We start from the raw sequence: 17,407 nt of genomic DNA, 5'->3' as shown, positions 1-17,407 counted from the left end.
GATCTAGATAGAGACATCCAGCAGGAAGTTGGATACAAGTATCTGAAACTCTAGTGAAAGTTATGTGTTGGCAATAAGCACCTGGGCGCTATTAGCTTGTACTTGACAGTTGAATCCATGGGGCTAGAGGAGAAAAACCAGGGTAAGTATGGAGAATAAGACCAAGAACATGCACTCAACGTTACCGAAATTAAAGAGTGATTTGAGAAAATTAATGAGGAAAACAGAGATTGGGAAAGAATAGAGCATTTCAATGAGGAGAGATGCCAACACTGTTACATTTGACACAGCGGTCAAATGAGTTGAGGTCTGAAAAGAGCTCAAGCCTTGGCCATGGTGTGAAGTCAGCAACAATCTTTGTCAGGGCATTTCAGTAGAGAGGTGGGGGTGGGAGCTTGGGAGTGAAGGCGGCAATTGCTGCTTACTCTTTCAGGGAGTTTGACTCCAAGGGAAAGAGAAACTAAAAGCAGCAGCGGTGGGTTTGTGTTTGAAGTAACGGTGGTGAACCAGGCAAACAGCCTGGAGGCCGAGTGAAGTGAGACTGGACACTGCAGATTTGGAATGTCACCAGTCTGCACTACTGAATAATTTCCTCTAGAACTGCTCAGTTGCCCAGTTGTAAGAACAGATATGTAGACCAAAAGTAGAGTGTCGCCAGGGTAAATTTTATAGAGACAAAGGGGTGTGTTTATTGAAGTTGTGGCAAGGAATAATTACAAAGATATACTATTGTTGCATTGTCCAATATAATAACCACTAGCCATATGTAACGACTTAAATTTCAATTAATTAAAATTAAATAAGATTAAAAATTCAGCTTCTCAGTCATACTAGCTACGTATCAATTGCTCAATAGCCACAAGGGCTGGTGGTTATCATATTGTTCAGCACAGAGACAGAGCATTTCCATTATCACTAAGAGCTCTTGTGGAAAACACTGCACTACAGGGTCTGGATAAAGCTGAGGTGTTGATGAAGTTGAACAACAGATGTAGAAGGAGTAAGCAAGAGCAAAACCTGGATGAACAGCAGGTTGTGGACAGAGATTAGCATATTGAGATTAAGATTCTAGGGACTGAGCTGCTCCAGGTGAAAAGATTCAGGGTTATGTCATATGAGGGTGGAGGGCAGCTGCTGAAATAGTCTGTGGGTGAAGACCTGTGGAGTTGACAAGATCAAAGAAATTTGAGGCAAGTTTGTTAGACTCATTCATAAAGAAGTCACCCAAATTGTTAGCAAGACCTTGCATCTAATGCCAAAATCCTCACTGAGCAAGGTGGTAGTAATTTAGTAGCTAAAAGCAATGAGAGAGTCAGACACCTCAAAAGGGGAGGGTGTTGCTCAAAGGCCCCATGAAGTGTGATAAAACAAACAGTAGCTGGGGCAGGAGCAAGTGGCTTCCTTTGGGTGAAGCCAGATTTCACTGAAATAATAACCTCAGGGAAAACAGTCAATGAAGGGGTTAAAGTTGTAGGAAAGTTTCCTTGTAGTAATTATTGGAATGAGGCGTCCAAAGGGCCAAATAAAACTCTGGAGGAAGTTTAGTAAAAGAAGGAAACTTTTTTAGTACAGATAAGCATAGGAACATAAGAAGAGATAATTCTTAAATATATAAGGTATGCATTTGGGGATAGTAGCCAGGGAAGACTGAAGTCCCAGTGGGGTGAGAGACTTCGTAAGGTTAGCAAATTACAGTTTTTGAGTGGCATTCCAACAGTAGAGTATATTGCTCAGGAAGTCCTTAATTATCCTTTGAAACAAATTCCTTCAGCTGATTACGAAGGAATCTAGCTGGATTCTTGAGTGACTTGTTCCTGACATCATAGCAACCCGTAACTAGACTTCAACCATTCCTCTTACCCAAGTGCTGGGGAAGGGAGAGATTCTCAATGCTTACCCACCTATGGAGTCCCAGCAAGTCCAGTTGCTAGGTGGCTTGAGGTCTGGGGTCATAAAATGGAAGGCCTAATGCCATTTGGTGATCACAGACCTTGAGCCAAACTTTCCCCATTTAGTCAGAGAAAGGATTAGCATGCCTAACTGTGTGTGAGAGCATGGAAGCCAGTGGTTGGTGAAGTGCTATGGAGTATAAATTGCAAAATACTTTCAGTTCCACTCGGAATGGATTTCAGAATGATTTCCACCCCATGGGGAGGAGAGGGAGTCTGGGGAGGGATGGATGGAAAAAATTATTTCCTGTCATTTTCTGTGATCCACTCTGAAGACAGAGGCAGAGATTCTCTACAGCAGCTGCTCAAACTTTAGCTCTTGTTAAAATGGAGGTTCTGAATCAGTAGGTCTTGGGTGGGGCCAGAGATTCCGTGTTTCAGACCAGCCCACAGGTGACGTGAATGTCACTGGTCCGTACATCACGCTTTCAGTTGCTAGGTGAAGAAGAGAGCACTCGATGAGTGGAAGAGAAAGTCGTTGTAATCTTTGGGAAGAGGGGCTTGAGTCAGCGGAGTTAGACTGGTCTGTGAGTGAAGAGAATGGATGGGAAGGAAAGAAGATACTGTGAGGCTCTACTGAAAAAAAAAAAAAAATGTAAATCAGGAAGACAGAAGCAGCTAAAGACGAAGTCATTTCCAGGCCCAGAAGGCACAACTAACAGCTGAGTAATAACATAATATTGACTTTTAACTGGCAGAATTTTTAACTGTGTGTTTGGTTTCTCCATCAGGTCATCTGTCAATTAACAGTCAATGTTATGATTTTAGAGTAAAACCAGTATTTTCCCAGAGACAGTGCTAAAAGCTTTTACAGTAGGTGGCACTCTTGCATTACATTAAGAGCTCAGCAAAGAAGACGCAGAAGCCTCAGGTTTGCCTTGTAAGGTGATTAATAAACACACTAAATCTTCCTTAGGTCTCCCTTTCACTGTCAGGGTACCCATATAGATTTTCCCTCCTCCCTCCAATACAGGTATGCATCCTCTATAGGTGGTGCATTTTATACCTCAAGTACTTCATGGAGTCCTAGTGAGTGTAATGCAATAGGCAGTGATTCACATTTGTGCAAACTCCCACTGATGCCTGCTGTCTGCTTCCCTTAGAGTTCAAGTCCATCACTAACCCCTTGATTATGTGTCCTCACTGGGCCATTCTGTACACAGTTTAGTTTGACAAGTGCATGTCACTGTTATTTGTCCCTCTTTCAAGAGAAAGCACATCAGTTTAATTACTCCCCCACTAAGAACTCTTCAAATGAGACTCCTCTTCTCTCTCTCATCAACCCATCTTCTCCCTTTCCTCCTCAGTGTCAACATCCCTTCACATAAATCCTGAATGATGAAATTTTATTTAGAACTTACACTAACTTCCTCTCCAAGGTGGCATCTAACTTAATATTAAGTAAGAAATAGCCTTCCCACTCTCCACCCCCATACTTCTCATCCACCACTGCTTATTTTTTTTTTTTTTTTTTTTTTTTTTTTTTTTTTTTGGCCAAGTCTCAAGTAATTCTGTAACCTAGAAAAGGTCCTACACAAACCCTGTGATCATTCACATTTAAGTAGTTGGGTGGCCCACATCCTTCCCACAAACCCCAAAGTGCCCTCAAGGACTAAATCCTTTCTCTGAACTCTTCCAGACTGATCTCTATGGTTGTAAAATTGTCCAGGGTCAGTGCATCCTGGGAGCAGCAAGCTTGTGGTGCCTGGGGTTTCCCCAATACTCCCAAAGCACATCCTCACCTGCCCATCTATGATTCACTTCCAGCATTTCATTCATGTGCCTTAAAGGGTCATTGACCACCACAATCCCAAAGCAACCATTAAATGTGCCCAGTTCTCTTTCTGATCTCTGAAAGAGCTCAGAGAGGTCACTGAAAATAAAAGCCTTGGTTCACTTTTGAAGTCATTTCTAAAGCTTTTGACATCCTTGGAAGTGCTGGCCATGGGAGCAGTAGTCATAGGGGAAGTTCTCTAAAGGGAGCTATTTGAATTTCAAAGATGTTACTCAATGTGATTCCCCAACTAATGAAGTATTATAAAGGGGGGCTATAATTTATTGCCATTATCAGCAACCTTTTCACCATAGCAGACCAAGGAATATGTGGATAGGGAGGGGAGGGGAAAGCTTTTGGTGATGGTATAGAAGTTATGGAACCTGTAACAGCTATGGTGATGAGAACTAAAATTCAGGTTATAGAAAGGTAACTGGTGGGTGAATGGGTTGTCTACCTCTGCTGGTTTTTCCCTGTCCTACGATTTAAATTCACAGAACCACAGTACTAGAAAGACCCTTAGAACATTTAGTCAACCACTTCATTAATCAGATGAGGAAGCTGAGGCTCATAAAGATTGTAGTTTGTACAAGGCCACACATTTAGTCAGCAGTGAAGCAAGGACAAAGGTCCTAATCTCCAGAGGCCAAGCATGTGTGCACAGTTCCAGAGCTTAATATCTAATTCTTCAGCATGATTACTGATAAGGTAGTATCTGGGTATTGTATAAAGAGAAATGGAGGTTTTCTTCCTCTTTCCTCGAATTTCTCCCTCCCTAATCCTTAACCTTCCTTTATAGGTGCTGCTCCCCTGAAGATTCAAGCTTATTTCAATGAGACTGCAGACCTGCCATGCCAGTTTGCAAACTCTCAAAACCGAAGCCTGAGTGAGCTAGTAGTATTTTGGCAGAACCAGGAAAACTTGGTTCTGAATGAGGTATACTTAGGCAAAGAGAAATTTGACAGCGTTCATTCCAAGTATATGGGCCGCACAAGTTTTGATCCGGAGAGTTGGACCCTGAGGCTTCACAACCTTCAGATCAAGGACAAGGGCTTGTATCAATGTATCATCCACCACAAAAGGCCCACAGGAATGATCCGCATCCACCAGATGAATTCTGAACTGTCAGTGCTTGGTATGTGGTCAATGGTGTGTGTTCAGATTCTTAGCTTTCTCAGATGAGACTGCAGATGAGTTAGAGAAACATTGGAGGAGGACTTGAGGGGCCCAGGGGAAAAAGGGGGTCTATAGAGAGAAGGCAGAGGACAGCCACTTCTGAGAAGTGCATTTGAAGGGAGTGTAGAGTCTGGGAGTAGGGAACTGAAAGACTTTTGTACTTTTTATAGTCTGCTTCTGAAGGATCAGTAAAAATCTGCTTTGGGGAAAAAATAGAGCTAATTGAACAAAGATAATATGGCTAATTACCCATGGTAAAAACCATAGGTAATTTGGCCATTACAAAGTTTATATAACTGTAAAGGCCTCAGATGTCTCACAATTCATTTTTTCCTTGGGTCCAAGATTTTTCACCTACCAAATCTTTACCTGGAGCTCCTAGCAAAGGGGACAGCTGACACATTTGGGTTTTCCCTTCAGCCTCGTCTAGGTTGCTTATGAGTTGTTTGCAGCCACAACCATGAGCCTGGTAGACAGAAGGGGAAAAAGCCCAACAAACATAACCCACAAACTTACAAACCAGCTCCTCCACTACACCAGACCTCAGAAGGCCTAAATGTCACTACAGATATTTTTAAAACTATCACACAGTAAACTGTCTACTGATTTTATAGATCATGTATAGATTAGGTAACCGCCACAAGACATAGAGCATTTCTGTCACCCCAAAAATTTCCCTCAGGCTATCCCTTTATAGAGTCATACTCTGTCCGCACTCATAACCCTTGGTGGGCATCCTATAGTTTTGTCTTTTTGACAATGTCACATAAGTGGAGCCATACAGTATATAACCTTTTAAGACTGGCTTCTTGTGTTTAGCGTGCCTTTGAGATTCACCCAGGTTGTTGCACATATCAAGCTTGTCCCTTTTTATTGCTGAGTAGCATTTTATTGTTGATCCATACAACTCAGCAAAAGACATTGGGTTGTTTCTGGTTTGGGGCTCTTATGAACAGAGCTGCTGTAAATATTCATGTACATGTTTTTGTGTGAACATGAGGTCTCAGTTCTCTAGAGGAAATACCCAGGTGTGGTATTACTGGATCCACGTTAATTTTTGATGAAACTTAGAAAGGCAGATCAACACCTATTCTAAAATCATAGAGTAAAACAGAAGCAAAAGTAAAAAGAGAATGGACAGCTGCTCCCTTTGAACCCTGTGTGATTAAAACTAGGCTGCAGGGCTTTGGGAGCAGTTAACCAAGTGCTAAATCCGTGTTTTCAAAATGTGGCCAGGTACCACTGGAAATGTTTTTGGTGGGACACAGATAGACAAGCATTTTGAAAAGCCATGTTGTATTTGTTTTAATGTATATTAGAAAAACTCTAACTTATGCAACATGTGATTTCACAGATGTTGTTAATAAAGCTAAATAACAGTCTGGCAATTCACCTTCTACAGACCACATAAAGTCCAAGAAGAGTGCTCAAATAGTACACCGATACAGCAAAACTTATAAAGATGACACGCAAATGGCAGACCTTTTAGTCAGAATACACTAAATTATAAATTAGTTTGTAGAACCTGCAGACTACCTAGTAACTATAAAAGAACAAGAGATTTTTTTCTGACAGAAGGCACATGACACAGATCTAGGGGCTCCACGCCAGTGATCCTGAACAGCCAGAAAAGTGTGAATGGCAAACAAAGGCAAGAGAAACACTGTGTTTATTAAGATCATGTATTTTTCCCTAAAATAGCTGGATTTGGCCTTCATCTTAGAGTATGTTATGAAGACGCTTTGGTGCTCATGCCAAAAATCAGTGTTCTGAATTTCAAATTCCAAAATGCCCACCCACTCACTTACCACAATCCTGCTTGGGTTCCTGAAAGATATGACCCAGGGCGTCTCAGCACCATGAACTGTCAGTTCCTGGTGAGACTTCAGCTCAATCCCTTTCTGCTCTCTTAGTCTGGTGAGCTGGAATGTGTCCCATGGGACACCTGGGCCCTAGAGTCAGCCCACTTCTCCTTCCAAAGACTTTACTCCCTGGAAATAGTGGCTTCATTATAAATATTTGGGGACTCAATTACAGCCCTCCTATCACTTAGCACCCCCTTGATTTGGATAAGCAGGAAATAAGCATGGCCCCAAACTCTATTGTTGCAAAATAAACATGAAGTCATTATGTGGCACTCACCTTGGGCCAAGGGTCACATTTAGGCATCCCAGGTATGCCCCAGTGAGCCCCAGATCAAGCACCCAGTTATTTGCTATTCCCTCCTAGATGCATCTTAAGATTGACTTTTTGTATCTCTCTTGTGCTTTCAGCTAACTTCAGTCAACCTGAAATAGTCCCAATTTCTAATATAACAGAAAATATGTACATAAATTTGACCTGCTCATCTATACACGGTTACCCAGAACCTGAGAAGATGAGTGTTTTGCTAAGAACCAAGAATTCAACTATCGAGTATGATGGTGTTATGCAGAAATCTCAAGATAATGTCACAGAACTGTACGACGTTTCCATCAGCTTGTCTGTTTCATTCCCTGATGTTACGAGCAACATGACCATCTTCTGTGTTCTGGAAACTGACAAGACACAGCTTTTATCCTCACCTTTCTCTATAGGTAAAGATGTTTTCCAAGACTATTTCTTTCAGCAGGTATTATACACAAATGCTTAACGCAGATTATCCAACATCCCCGACTTGCTAGGAAACCTCCATCTGGGCCATGTTATGACGCTGTTAGGAAGGACCCAGATGGAGGGCTCCTGCTTCGCCTGAGTGATGCAGGGTCCAGGAGGCTATGAGCCTGTGCTGCACTTGAAGAAATAGGCTTTTAGCCCTGAAACTGACTCAGTCTCTTGGTTTACCTTTGGATGGAGGATTCTGAAGTTTTGATTAAAAAATGCAGGTTTCCTCCAGGCTAGAATTCTTTCTTTGATTAAAACACATACATGCGCTTGCACACACACACATCATGCATACACGCATACGTACAAATGGTACTTATTGTGAGTGTAGAACCATTTGGGACATTATTGGTTGCAGGAGTGAAAACAAAAAGATATGACACCCCCTCTGCCCTTGAGGACCTTCCAATGGAATCATAACCCTGTAATGTGCACACACGAAAAACGAGATTTTTAAAAAGTCGAATTGGAATCTAAATTTCATTCCATGGAAATATGGGACTAGATTTAAAACAAAAGTGACTGGTAATGAGTTTTATGGGCATTCAGAGGTAGGCAAGATCCCTGAGGGTCAGGGAATGGTTCCTAAAGGAAGGGGTACCTTGTAACACGTAAAATAAATTATTGGGGTTAATACATGTGGTGAGGAGGGGAGGGCATTCTGGATGACAGGTTCCCAAAACTATGGTGACTTCCTTAGCAGAAAAAACTTGAGGCAGAATCTGGGCTCAGCAGGTGAGAGGACCACAATGGATCAGCTGTATCTGACATAAGGCAGGAGGTATGTCAAAGAAAGCCTTGGAGGCAGAAATGCTTGTGTGTTCAGAAGTATTCTTCAGGGACCAGTTCAGTGGAGGAAAGGACTGAAACTAAGCAGTAGGCACTAACAGGAGCCTGACATTTTAAAGTCCTGGTTTTACCCAGGAGGGCATGTGTCTATATTTGACTCCTCTTTTAAGGATCTGTAACTGCAAGATTCCCTCCTGCAATAAAGGTGGCCTGCACCTACCCTGTCCCATCACTGCCTGTGCTGACCTTGACCCCCCACATCTGCCTTCTTCTTTCCTTGACCCTTTCTCCAGCGATGACTCCTTGGCTTGCCCCCTCCAGTGACATCCATCCAACTCCTTGCTCCATTCCCTGGCTTTGTCACCTCCTTTCTCCCAGTGTCTTGTTGTTCAGACATAACTTAGTCTGTGAACAGCCCCTGGGGTCAGTCCCCACGAACCAAGTTTACAACTGGGCCAATCTCATCTCCTACTACTGACTTCTTTCTACTCAGACACTTCAGCCTCTGAGAGTGCAGTAAATGGTGGAGCCACTCATCCTGTCCCAGTTGCTTCTCCTGTATCCTCTCTTGGCCAGATAGAAGCCTCTCCAAGCTATGCCTGGAGTTCAGTACCTCCTTCAATGCGTAATTAGTTTGACTGGTGGCTATCTTGTGGCCACCAACATCACTATATATGACATGCCCCAGAGCCCTCTGTTATGGCTCCCATAGTCTACAAATTAACAGGGACTTGCCACCAATATAACCTCATCATGGCTTACCTTCCTGCTGCTTCTCAACTACTGTTCTGCCAAAACTTCCACAGGTACCCCCATCTTCATAAATGTTTCAGCTCTAGCTGCCTCAGGAAGATGGGGCTTGCCTGTCTGGGTTTCCCATTCTATCACTTGATCAGAGATAGGTTAGACCCTGAATCAAGGGACCTTTTTTGCATATTAAAAGGTAGCAGCCTCCAAGTTAGTAAGTATAATCCCACACCCCCTTTACTGGGAGTGCCAAACTGGCTCAAGTGGGATAGACTGAGACAGACTCAAAAGGGGTTAAATATGGCCTCCAATGTCAACAACTCCTTAACATCTCAGACACAGGGCATGTGTCCACAAATTATAGCTAAGCTAATAGATCAGCTGGTCCTAGTTTTCCTGAAATTTGGAATTAGCTACCAGAACTGTTCCCAAAAATATCTTTAAAGTGGGCGACTCAGTTCTAAGTTTTCCCCACAAAGCCTGTTTTCCAACTCCCCAGAAACTTAGGAGTTCTCATGTAAGGAAGTAGGCCCTGAAGGTGTGAAGTTTCCTCAAGGCATGAAGAAACATCAAAGGATTTTTAGTAGATGAGATATGCTGAAAGCCATACAGAGGAAACCTGCTGTGATCTCAGTAGGAAGAAACTAAACAAACAAGCAAAGGAAAACTAGAGGTAGGGGCCTGTGTGGAGGCTGTTCCATTTGTCCAAGTGAGAGGTGTCTGGAGATTATAGTGGACAGAATCATCATTACAAGAGGAACTTCAGGGCCTGAGAACTGACTGCAGAGGCGGGTGGGGTAGCAGGCATGGCACAAATGACTGCACGTGCAGAGCCTCAGCACACACACCTCACCCAGATTCCAGGATCATGGGCCAGGCTGACCCTCTTCTTCCTGATCATGGTCGGTGTTATCCCCACCTCCAGGAAGGCAGGACACTCAGTCCAGGCATTTGGCCAGAGGCATGGGCTTGATTCTTAGGTCCCTGCTGAGGCCCTGAGACTGGGACTTTCTATGGCCTCCTATTGTGGATTTCAGGCTTCTCTGGCCTTAGAGCCCTAGGGAGAGCCTGGCAGGTAAACAAAGAGAAGAGCAGCTAGCAGAAACCCTTTGTAAATGACTCTCCTGGCTGATTGAAAATTTGTGGTCATTTGTAGAGCTTGAGGACCCTCAGCCTCCCCCAGACCACATCCCTTGGATTACAGCTGTACTTCCAACAGTTGTTATATGTGTGATGGCTTTCTGTCTAATTCTATGGAAATGGAAGAAGAAGAAGCAGCCTCGCAACTCTTATAAATGTGGTGAGTCAGTCCTTGTCCTCCCCACAGACTGCCACTTTGCACCTACTTCCCAATCGGCCGGCTGCCTTCTGGAGCTTGTTGTCTGAGCCTAGACTGGCAAAAAGTCAGGAAGTTGTTGGGAAAAAAGGTTTTCCCTTGGAGTTTTGAGCCTATACAAACTGGCAGCAGCTGATAATGTTGCTCTTGGACTTCAAAGAAAGGCAACACTTCTAACCTCAGGTTTACAAATGTACTTCTGATTTCCAGGGAAAACTGATTACTTACTTTATCTACCTCACTTCCTGAGGTTACTGTGACATATACATAAAGTAAAATGGTGAAACCACTCTTAAATGTTAAAGGTTATGGACCTGGTTGTGTTCAAGCAGGGATATTTGCTAAATGACCACAAGAATCAGCTTCTCATCTCTAAAAAAATCTAGGTTTCTTATTAAATAAGTTAGATGAATTATTGCCCATTGACCTATAACAAACAATATTAACTTTTACTAATTTCTAAGTAATACATATCCATTATCATATATACCAAAAATAAAATCATCTATAATTCCAGTAGTAAGAAAAAATGATTACACAAACATTTTTGGTGCCTATCTTTAAGATTTTTCTATGTATCAATCTATGTTGTTTTCCATAATTAGGATTATCATAAGGGTTATTTTTCACAATTTGGATAATATATGTACTGTGTTCTAACTTTGTTATACTAAATGTAGCAAGACAATTTTCAATGCCATAAATATCATTCTACAGCATCATTTTAAACTGCTGCAAGATATTCCCTTATGTGGATACACCTTAATTTATTTATTTAACCAACCTCATTTTTTGGACACTTGAGTTAGTCCAATAGTTTTGTTATTATAAACATCCTCCCCACTGACTTCTGTTATAAAAATGTTTAGTGAGGACAAAATGGTCCCTAACTTTGTGACAATGCCATGCCTTTTTGTAGTTTGGGCTGGTTCGAAGATAAGATTGGACTTTATCTCAGTAATTGCCTCCAGTAGTAATTAGTTTGGTGCTAATAATTAAGGTAACCTTCTTACTCACTTATGGTAGAAAGCACAAGATGAGTATTGCCTCTGGCCAGCATCTTGTTTTTCAGTATACTGATTTTAAAATCTATCTAGAAAATAGATGCATGACATTAGCAGTCATTCATTGCATCCTGCTGTACTTTAAAAATAAGAAATTGGGGAGCAATGATCAAATTTAAATAAATTAATACAAAGCATGTGGCAGAGCCATTCAAACTGCCAATGTATGGAGTGTGCTGAGAGATTTCTATGATATAAAAGTATAAAATTCATAGCACAGATGTAAAGACATATCATGCTTGTCCAGGCTTTGACTTTTCAAGGTGAGAGTTTTGAGCTTCACTTTCTTTCAATCTCATTGCCATTTAGAATTAGTCAAATATGAAGAAGCAACTTACATCTTGGGAGTAAGCTGTTTCCTAAATTTTTCTTCACATTACAATGATCAGCTTACAAATGAAACAAAGAAGGGATAGAGAAAAAGATTAAGGATGTTTCTTCCCCCATGAGGCAATGAGAAAAAAATCAGGAGAGTAGATAGGGGAGATAAAGAAGGTATGTGTGTTCACATGAAAGAAGTTAGAAGGTGGTTAAACAAGCTCTTTGGGTACAGATGAGATGGTCAGATTGGGCTGAGTGGCACATATATGACCCCCAAGAATGTAATGAAGAATATTGGTAAGAAAAAGTTATTTGTTCAGACAGTCATCCATGCCAGTGAGTTTGATCAAAGAGAGAAGCCTTGCTATCACTGTAGGGAGGGAGATGCAACAGGTATAACTATGCCATTAGAGATATGAGATATTTGTAAATTTGGATTCTGTAACTTCAGCAATATCTACCCTTGCTTTGTGGGTACTCCTGGCATTGGCTATGTGATAGGCAAAATAATGCCCCCCATAAGATGTCCATCTCCTATACTCCAGAACCTGTAATATGTTATCTTACATGGCAAAGGAACTTCACATAGGTGATTAAGGCACCAAGCTTGAGATGGTGAGATTAGCCTGGATTATCCAGGTGGGTCCAATGTAATCACATGAGTCAGAGAATCTTTCCTAAATGGGATAGAGAAATGAACTGGAAAAAGGAGGAGAGATCTGAAGCTTGAGAAGCTCAACCCAGCATTTCTAGCTCAACCCAGCATTTCTAGGAGGAAGCCATGACCCAAGGAATGTAGGTAGCTTCTAGAAGCTGGAAGTGGCTCTCAGTTGACAGCCAGCCATTAAGGAAATTAGGATCTCAGTTCTGCAATTATAAGGAGCTGAATTCTGCCAAGAGACCAATGTGGAAACAGCAGATCCCTCCACAGAGACACAAGCTTACTGATAACTGGTAGGAATTTCTCCAAAAGTGGAGCTTCCTCCTACTCCAGTGTTAATCCCTTTCTCGGAGGAGACAGCCCTCAAACTAACTTGGCACCAAAAGTCCTGTCCAATGTTTTCTCATTATAGATTTTCTATGCCTCAACTGTACATATTTACCCTGTTTAGGCTGTTTAAATGAATAAAAGGGAAATGCCATAGTTATTCTAGCCAGTTTCCAACCTCTTTTCTCTTTTTTTGTTTTGTCAAATAGGGCACATAAGGCATGAGAATTTGTAACTATGAATTACTGTCTTTTCCGAAACAGAAATCACCCTATCAGCTTACCCATTGGGAGAAAGACAAAAATGAACTGTTTCTGAAAACAGTTGTTTCATATATTTTGTCTGCTTTCTAGTTGTTTATGGAAAGAGGGCAATTCCTATAGCAGTTAATCTTTTGTTGGAGGAAGCAGAAGTCTATTTGATCAAACCCTGAAATTTTACTTCCTCATTTGGGTCTTGTGTGACTGAAATCTGTATATAATGCCCTAGCAACAGTTTTTACAACTTGCCTCTCTAGAACAAACCTAGGAGTCTCAGCTCTTTCAGGAATGATTTCTTAAAGGTACAGTGTCTTTTTCAAAACAAATTATTATTATTATTATTTATTCATTTTTTTGTGAGACAGAGCCTCATTCTGTCACCAGGCTAGAGTGCAGTGGCACGATCCCAGCTCACTGCAGCCTCTGCCTCCCAGGTTCAAGCGATTCTCCTGCCCCAGCCTCCCAAGTAGCTGGGACTACAGGTGTGTGCCACCACACCCAGCTAATTTTTGCATTTTTAGTAGAGACGGGGTTTCACCATGTTGGCTAGGATCGTCTTGATCCGTTTTTAACCAACATTTAAACAGAAATATTCACAGGCTTAAAAACTGAAAGTTAGTGATATCATCACATTTTCCCTTCAAAATGCTAAATTTGTAATCAAATTTAAAAGTTTAGAATCTACCTTTTAATTATCTGCTTTCATTTTTTTGATAATGGCTCTTTTTGATATGATGACTATTTTGTCATGGGTATAAAAGGATAATTTATTTTGTGTTAGTCTGAAGACATCTGAAACACTGTATTCAACTATAAGTACCATTTTTTTACATTTATAATAAGATTATTTTTCAACATTTTTATTTCAATAGTTTTTTGGGAACTATTGAACTAAACTAAGTGATTTTTGGTTACATGGTTAAGTTATTTAGTGGTGATTTCTGAGATTTTGGTGCCACCCATCACCCGAGCAGTGTACACTGCACCAGTGTGTAGTTTTTTATCCCTCACCCCTCCCACTCTTTCCTCTGAGTCCCCAAAGTCCATTATATTATTCTTATGTCTTTGCATCCTCATAACTTAGCTCCCACTTACAAGTGAGAACATACAATGTTTGCTTTTCCATTCTTGAGTTACTTCACTTAGAATAATGGTCTCTGGTTCCATCCAAGTTGCTGCAAATGCCATTATTTTGTTTTGTTTTGTTTTGTTTTTATGGCTGAGTAATATTCCATGAGTTATATATGCCACATTTTCTTTATCCACTCATTGGTTGATGGACATTTAGGTTGGTTCCTTATTTTTGGAATTGCAAATTGTGCTGCCATAAACATGCATGTGCATGTGTCTTTTTCATATAATGAATTCTTTTCCTTTGGGTAGATACCCAGTAGTAGGATTCCTGAATCAAATAGTAGAGTTCTACTTTTAGTTCTTTAAGGAATCTCCACACTGTTTTCCGTAGTTTTTGTACTAGTTTACATTCCTACCAGCAGTGTAAACATGTTCCCTTTTCACCATATCCACGCCAACATCTATTATTTTTTATTTTTTAATAATGGCCATTCTTGCAGGAGTAAGGTGGTATCTCATGGTAGTTTTAATTTGCATTTCCCTGATAGTTAGTGATATTGAACTTTTCTTCATGTTTGTTGGCCATTTGTATATTTTCTTTTGAGAATTGTCTATTCATGTCCTTATAAACACCATTATTTTTAAGAAGAAACTTTACAAAAGTAAAACACAGATTTATAAAGTATCTGGGAGCTCAGTCAAATAAGAAATAGCTCAAGTAACTGAGGATGCTTCACCTGAAAGAAGGCCTAGAGAGAACAGAGATGCTGTCTTCAAATATCTGAAGAGCTGCCATAGGATGCAAAGATTGAACTTAATGGTATGACTCTGAAGGGTATCTCAATGAATGAAGGTTATGAGAGGGTGTAAGGAATTAAGAGAGACTTTTCTAACAATTAAAAGGTCTTTTAGGCCAGGAGTGATGGCTCACACCTGTAATCCTGGCACTTTCGGAGGCCGAGGCAGGCAGATCACCTTAGGTCAGGAGTTCGAGACCTGCCTGGCAAAACATGGTGAAACCCCATCTTTACTAAGCATACAAAAATTAGCTGGGTGTGGTGGTGGCCACCTGTAATCTCAGCTACTTGGGAGGCTGAGACAGGAGAATTGCTTGAACCTGGGAGGCAGAGGTTGCAGTGAGCCAAGATCGCACCACTGCACTCCAGCTGGGGTGACAGAAGAACCAGATTCCGTCTTAAAAAATATAAATAAATAAATAAATAGTCTTTAAAATTTTATAGAATAAATAGACTTCTGCTTCCTCCAACAAAAGATTAACTGCTATAAGAATTGCCCTCTTTCCATAAAAAATTAGAAAGCAGACAAAATATATGAAACAACTGTTTTCAGAAATCAGACGACAGAGAGCAGAAAACTGCAGTCCCTGAGTGAAGGAAAGAAAAAATGAGATAAGCCCTATGATTGCTCCAGTTTACTGCCTGGAGCCAGTGTCCAGGCTGCTCTGAAGGCAGGGGAGCCCTGATACTGAACTAGGAAAGACATTGCAAGAAAAGAAAACTACACACATCTCTTGTGAAATGCTTAACAAAATTAGCAACTAAAATCTAGTAGTATATTAAAAGTATAATACCTCATGATCAAGTGGGGTTTATTCAAGAAACACAGGTAAGCTCAACATTCAAAAATCAGGCAATAACCTTTACTACATAAATAAACTAAAAAGAAAAAACATATGATCATGTTAATGGATACAGGAAAAGCTTTTGACAAAATTAATACCCATTCACAGTTTTAAATGGAAAGAAAAACTCTCATAAAAATAGGAATGCAAGATGACTTCCTCAACCTGACAAAGGACATCTACCAAAAATTCTTCTGTTAACATAATATTTCATGATAACAGATTGATTGCTTTTACCCTAAGATGGGGAATAAGGGAAAGATGTCCACTCTCTCTACTTTTGTTCAACATTGTCCTGGAGGTCGTAGCCAGAGAAACAAGACTAGAAAAAGAAAGAAAAGACACACAGATTGGAAAGGAAGTAAAATGGTCTTTTTACACAGATAATGATCATGCTTGTAGAAAATCCTGAGGAAGCTATCAAAAACCTATTAAAACTGATAAGTGAGTGTAGCAGAGGCACAGGATACAAAGTCAATACACAAAATCAATTATTTCTATATACTAACAACAAGCAATTGTACATTGAAAAAATAGCATTTACAGTAGCATCAAATAATATTAAAAACTTGGAAATAAATTTAACAAAACAAATACAAGGCCTATATACTGAAAACTATATAATATTACTACTGAAGAAATTAAAGTAAACCAAAATAAATGGAGACATAGGCCATGTTTATGAATCAGAAGACTAGATGTTGTTAAGATATCAGTTCTCTCCAAGTTGATCTATGGATTAAATGTAATCAACAATCAAAATCCTCATAAGCTCTTTAATAGATATTAAAAATCTTACTCTAAAAGTTATAGGGAAATGCAAAGAACCTACAATTGCCAAAACAATTCTGAAAAATAAGAACAAAGGTTAAAAATACAAAATTAGCTGGGCGTGGTGGCGCATGCCTGTAATCCCAGCTACTCCGGAGGCTGAGGCAGGAGAACGGCTTGAACCCAGGAGGCAGAGGTTGCTGTGAGCTGAGATTGCGCCACTGCACTCCAGCCTGGGCAACAAAAGCAAAACTCCGTCTCAAAAAAAAAGAAAAAAAAAAAAAAAAGGTGGATTTAACCTACCTAATTTCAATACTTACTATATAGTAATAGTAATTAAGACAGTGTGATATTGGTAAAAGGACAGACATATCAGTCAATGGAACAAAATAGAGAGTCAAAAATAGATTCACCCTGTTGACAAAGGTACCAAGGTAATTCCACGCAGATAGTCTTTTCAACAAATAGTGTTGGGACAATTAGATATCCACAAGGAAAAAGTATGAACCTAGACACACACAAAGTAACTTAAATATTAAGAATTAAAATGAAAAGACTTCTGAAAGAAAACAGAGGAGAAAATCTTTGTGACTTTAAGTTAGGCAAGTCTTCTTAGATAAGACACAGAAAGCAAAAACCATATCATAAACAGATAAAATGGATGTCATCAATATTGAAAACTTCTGTTTTTTGACTTTGTTTAAAAAAGGAAAAGTCACTGGGTGCGGTGGCTCACGCCTGTAATCCCAGCACTTTGGGAGGCCGAGGCGGGCAGATCACGAGGTCAGGAGATCGAGACAATCCTGGCTAACACAGTGAAACCCCGTCTCTACTAAAAATACAAAAAATTAGCTGGGCACGGTGGCGGGCACC

The 17,407-nt window shown here is 40.5% G+C and overlaps 1 protein-coding gene and 1 long non-coding RNA gene across 9 annotated transcripts in view; one reads left to right on the top strand and one right to left on the bottom strand.

The window, feature by feature from the left end:
• The window catches only part of LOC105470293 (CD86 molecule), a 60,977-nt gene that overhangs the window by 39,456 nt on the left and 4,114 nt on the right, over positions 1 to 17,407 (top strand). For 6 of the 8 annotated variants that reach the window (XM_024789280.2, XM_011722132.2, XM_024789281.2 and 3 more), the window contains 3 exons: positions 4,523 to 4,858; positions 7,173 to 7,475; positions 10,235 to 10,378. In XM_024789280.2, coding sequence (XP_024645048.1) covers positions 4,523 to 4,858; positions 7,173 to 7,475; positions 10,235 to 10,378 — 783 coding nt within the window. The remainder of the gene's footprint in view (positions 1 to 4,522; positions 4,859 to 7,172; positions 7,476 to 10,234; positions 10,379 to 17,407) is intronic. The other 2 variants (XM_024789279.2, XM_011722131.3) reach the window with 1 other exon arrangement.
• LOC139362043 (uncharacterized) lies at positions 2,423 to 6,832 on the bottom strand. Its single transcript, XR_011620321.1, has 3 exons — positions 6,708 to 6,832; positions 5,258 to 5,365; positions 2,423 to 2,525 (listed from the first exon to the last, which is right to left on the bottom strand). It is a non-coding gene; the product is annotated as an uncharacterized lncRNA (long non-coding RNA).

This window comes from Macaca nemestrina, chromosome 2 (genome assembly GCF_043159975.1).
Source record: "Macaca nemestrina isolate mMacNem1 chromosome 2, mMacNem.hap1, whole genome shotgun sequence".
NCBI classification, from domain to species: Eukaryota; Metazoa; Chordata; class Mammalia; order Primates; family Cercopithecidae; genus Macaca; species Macaca nemestrina.
This window is presented reverse-complemented; position numbering and strand designations above follow the sequence as displayed.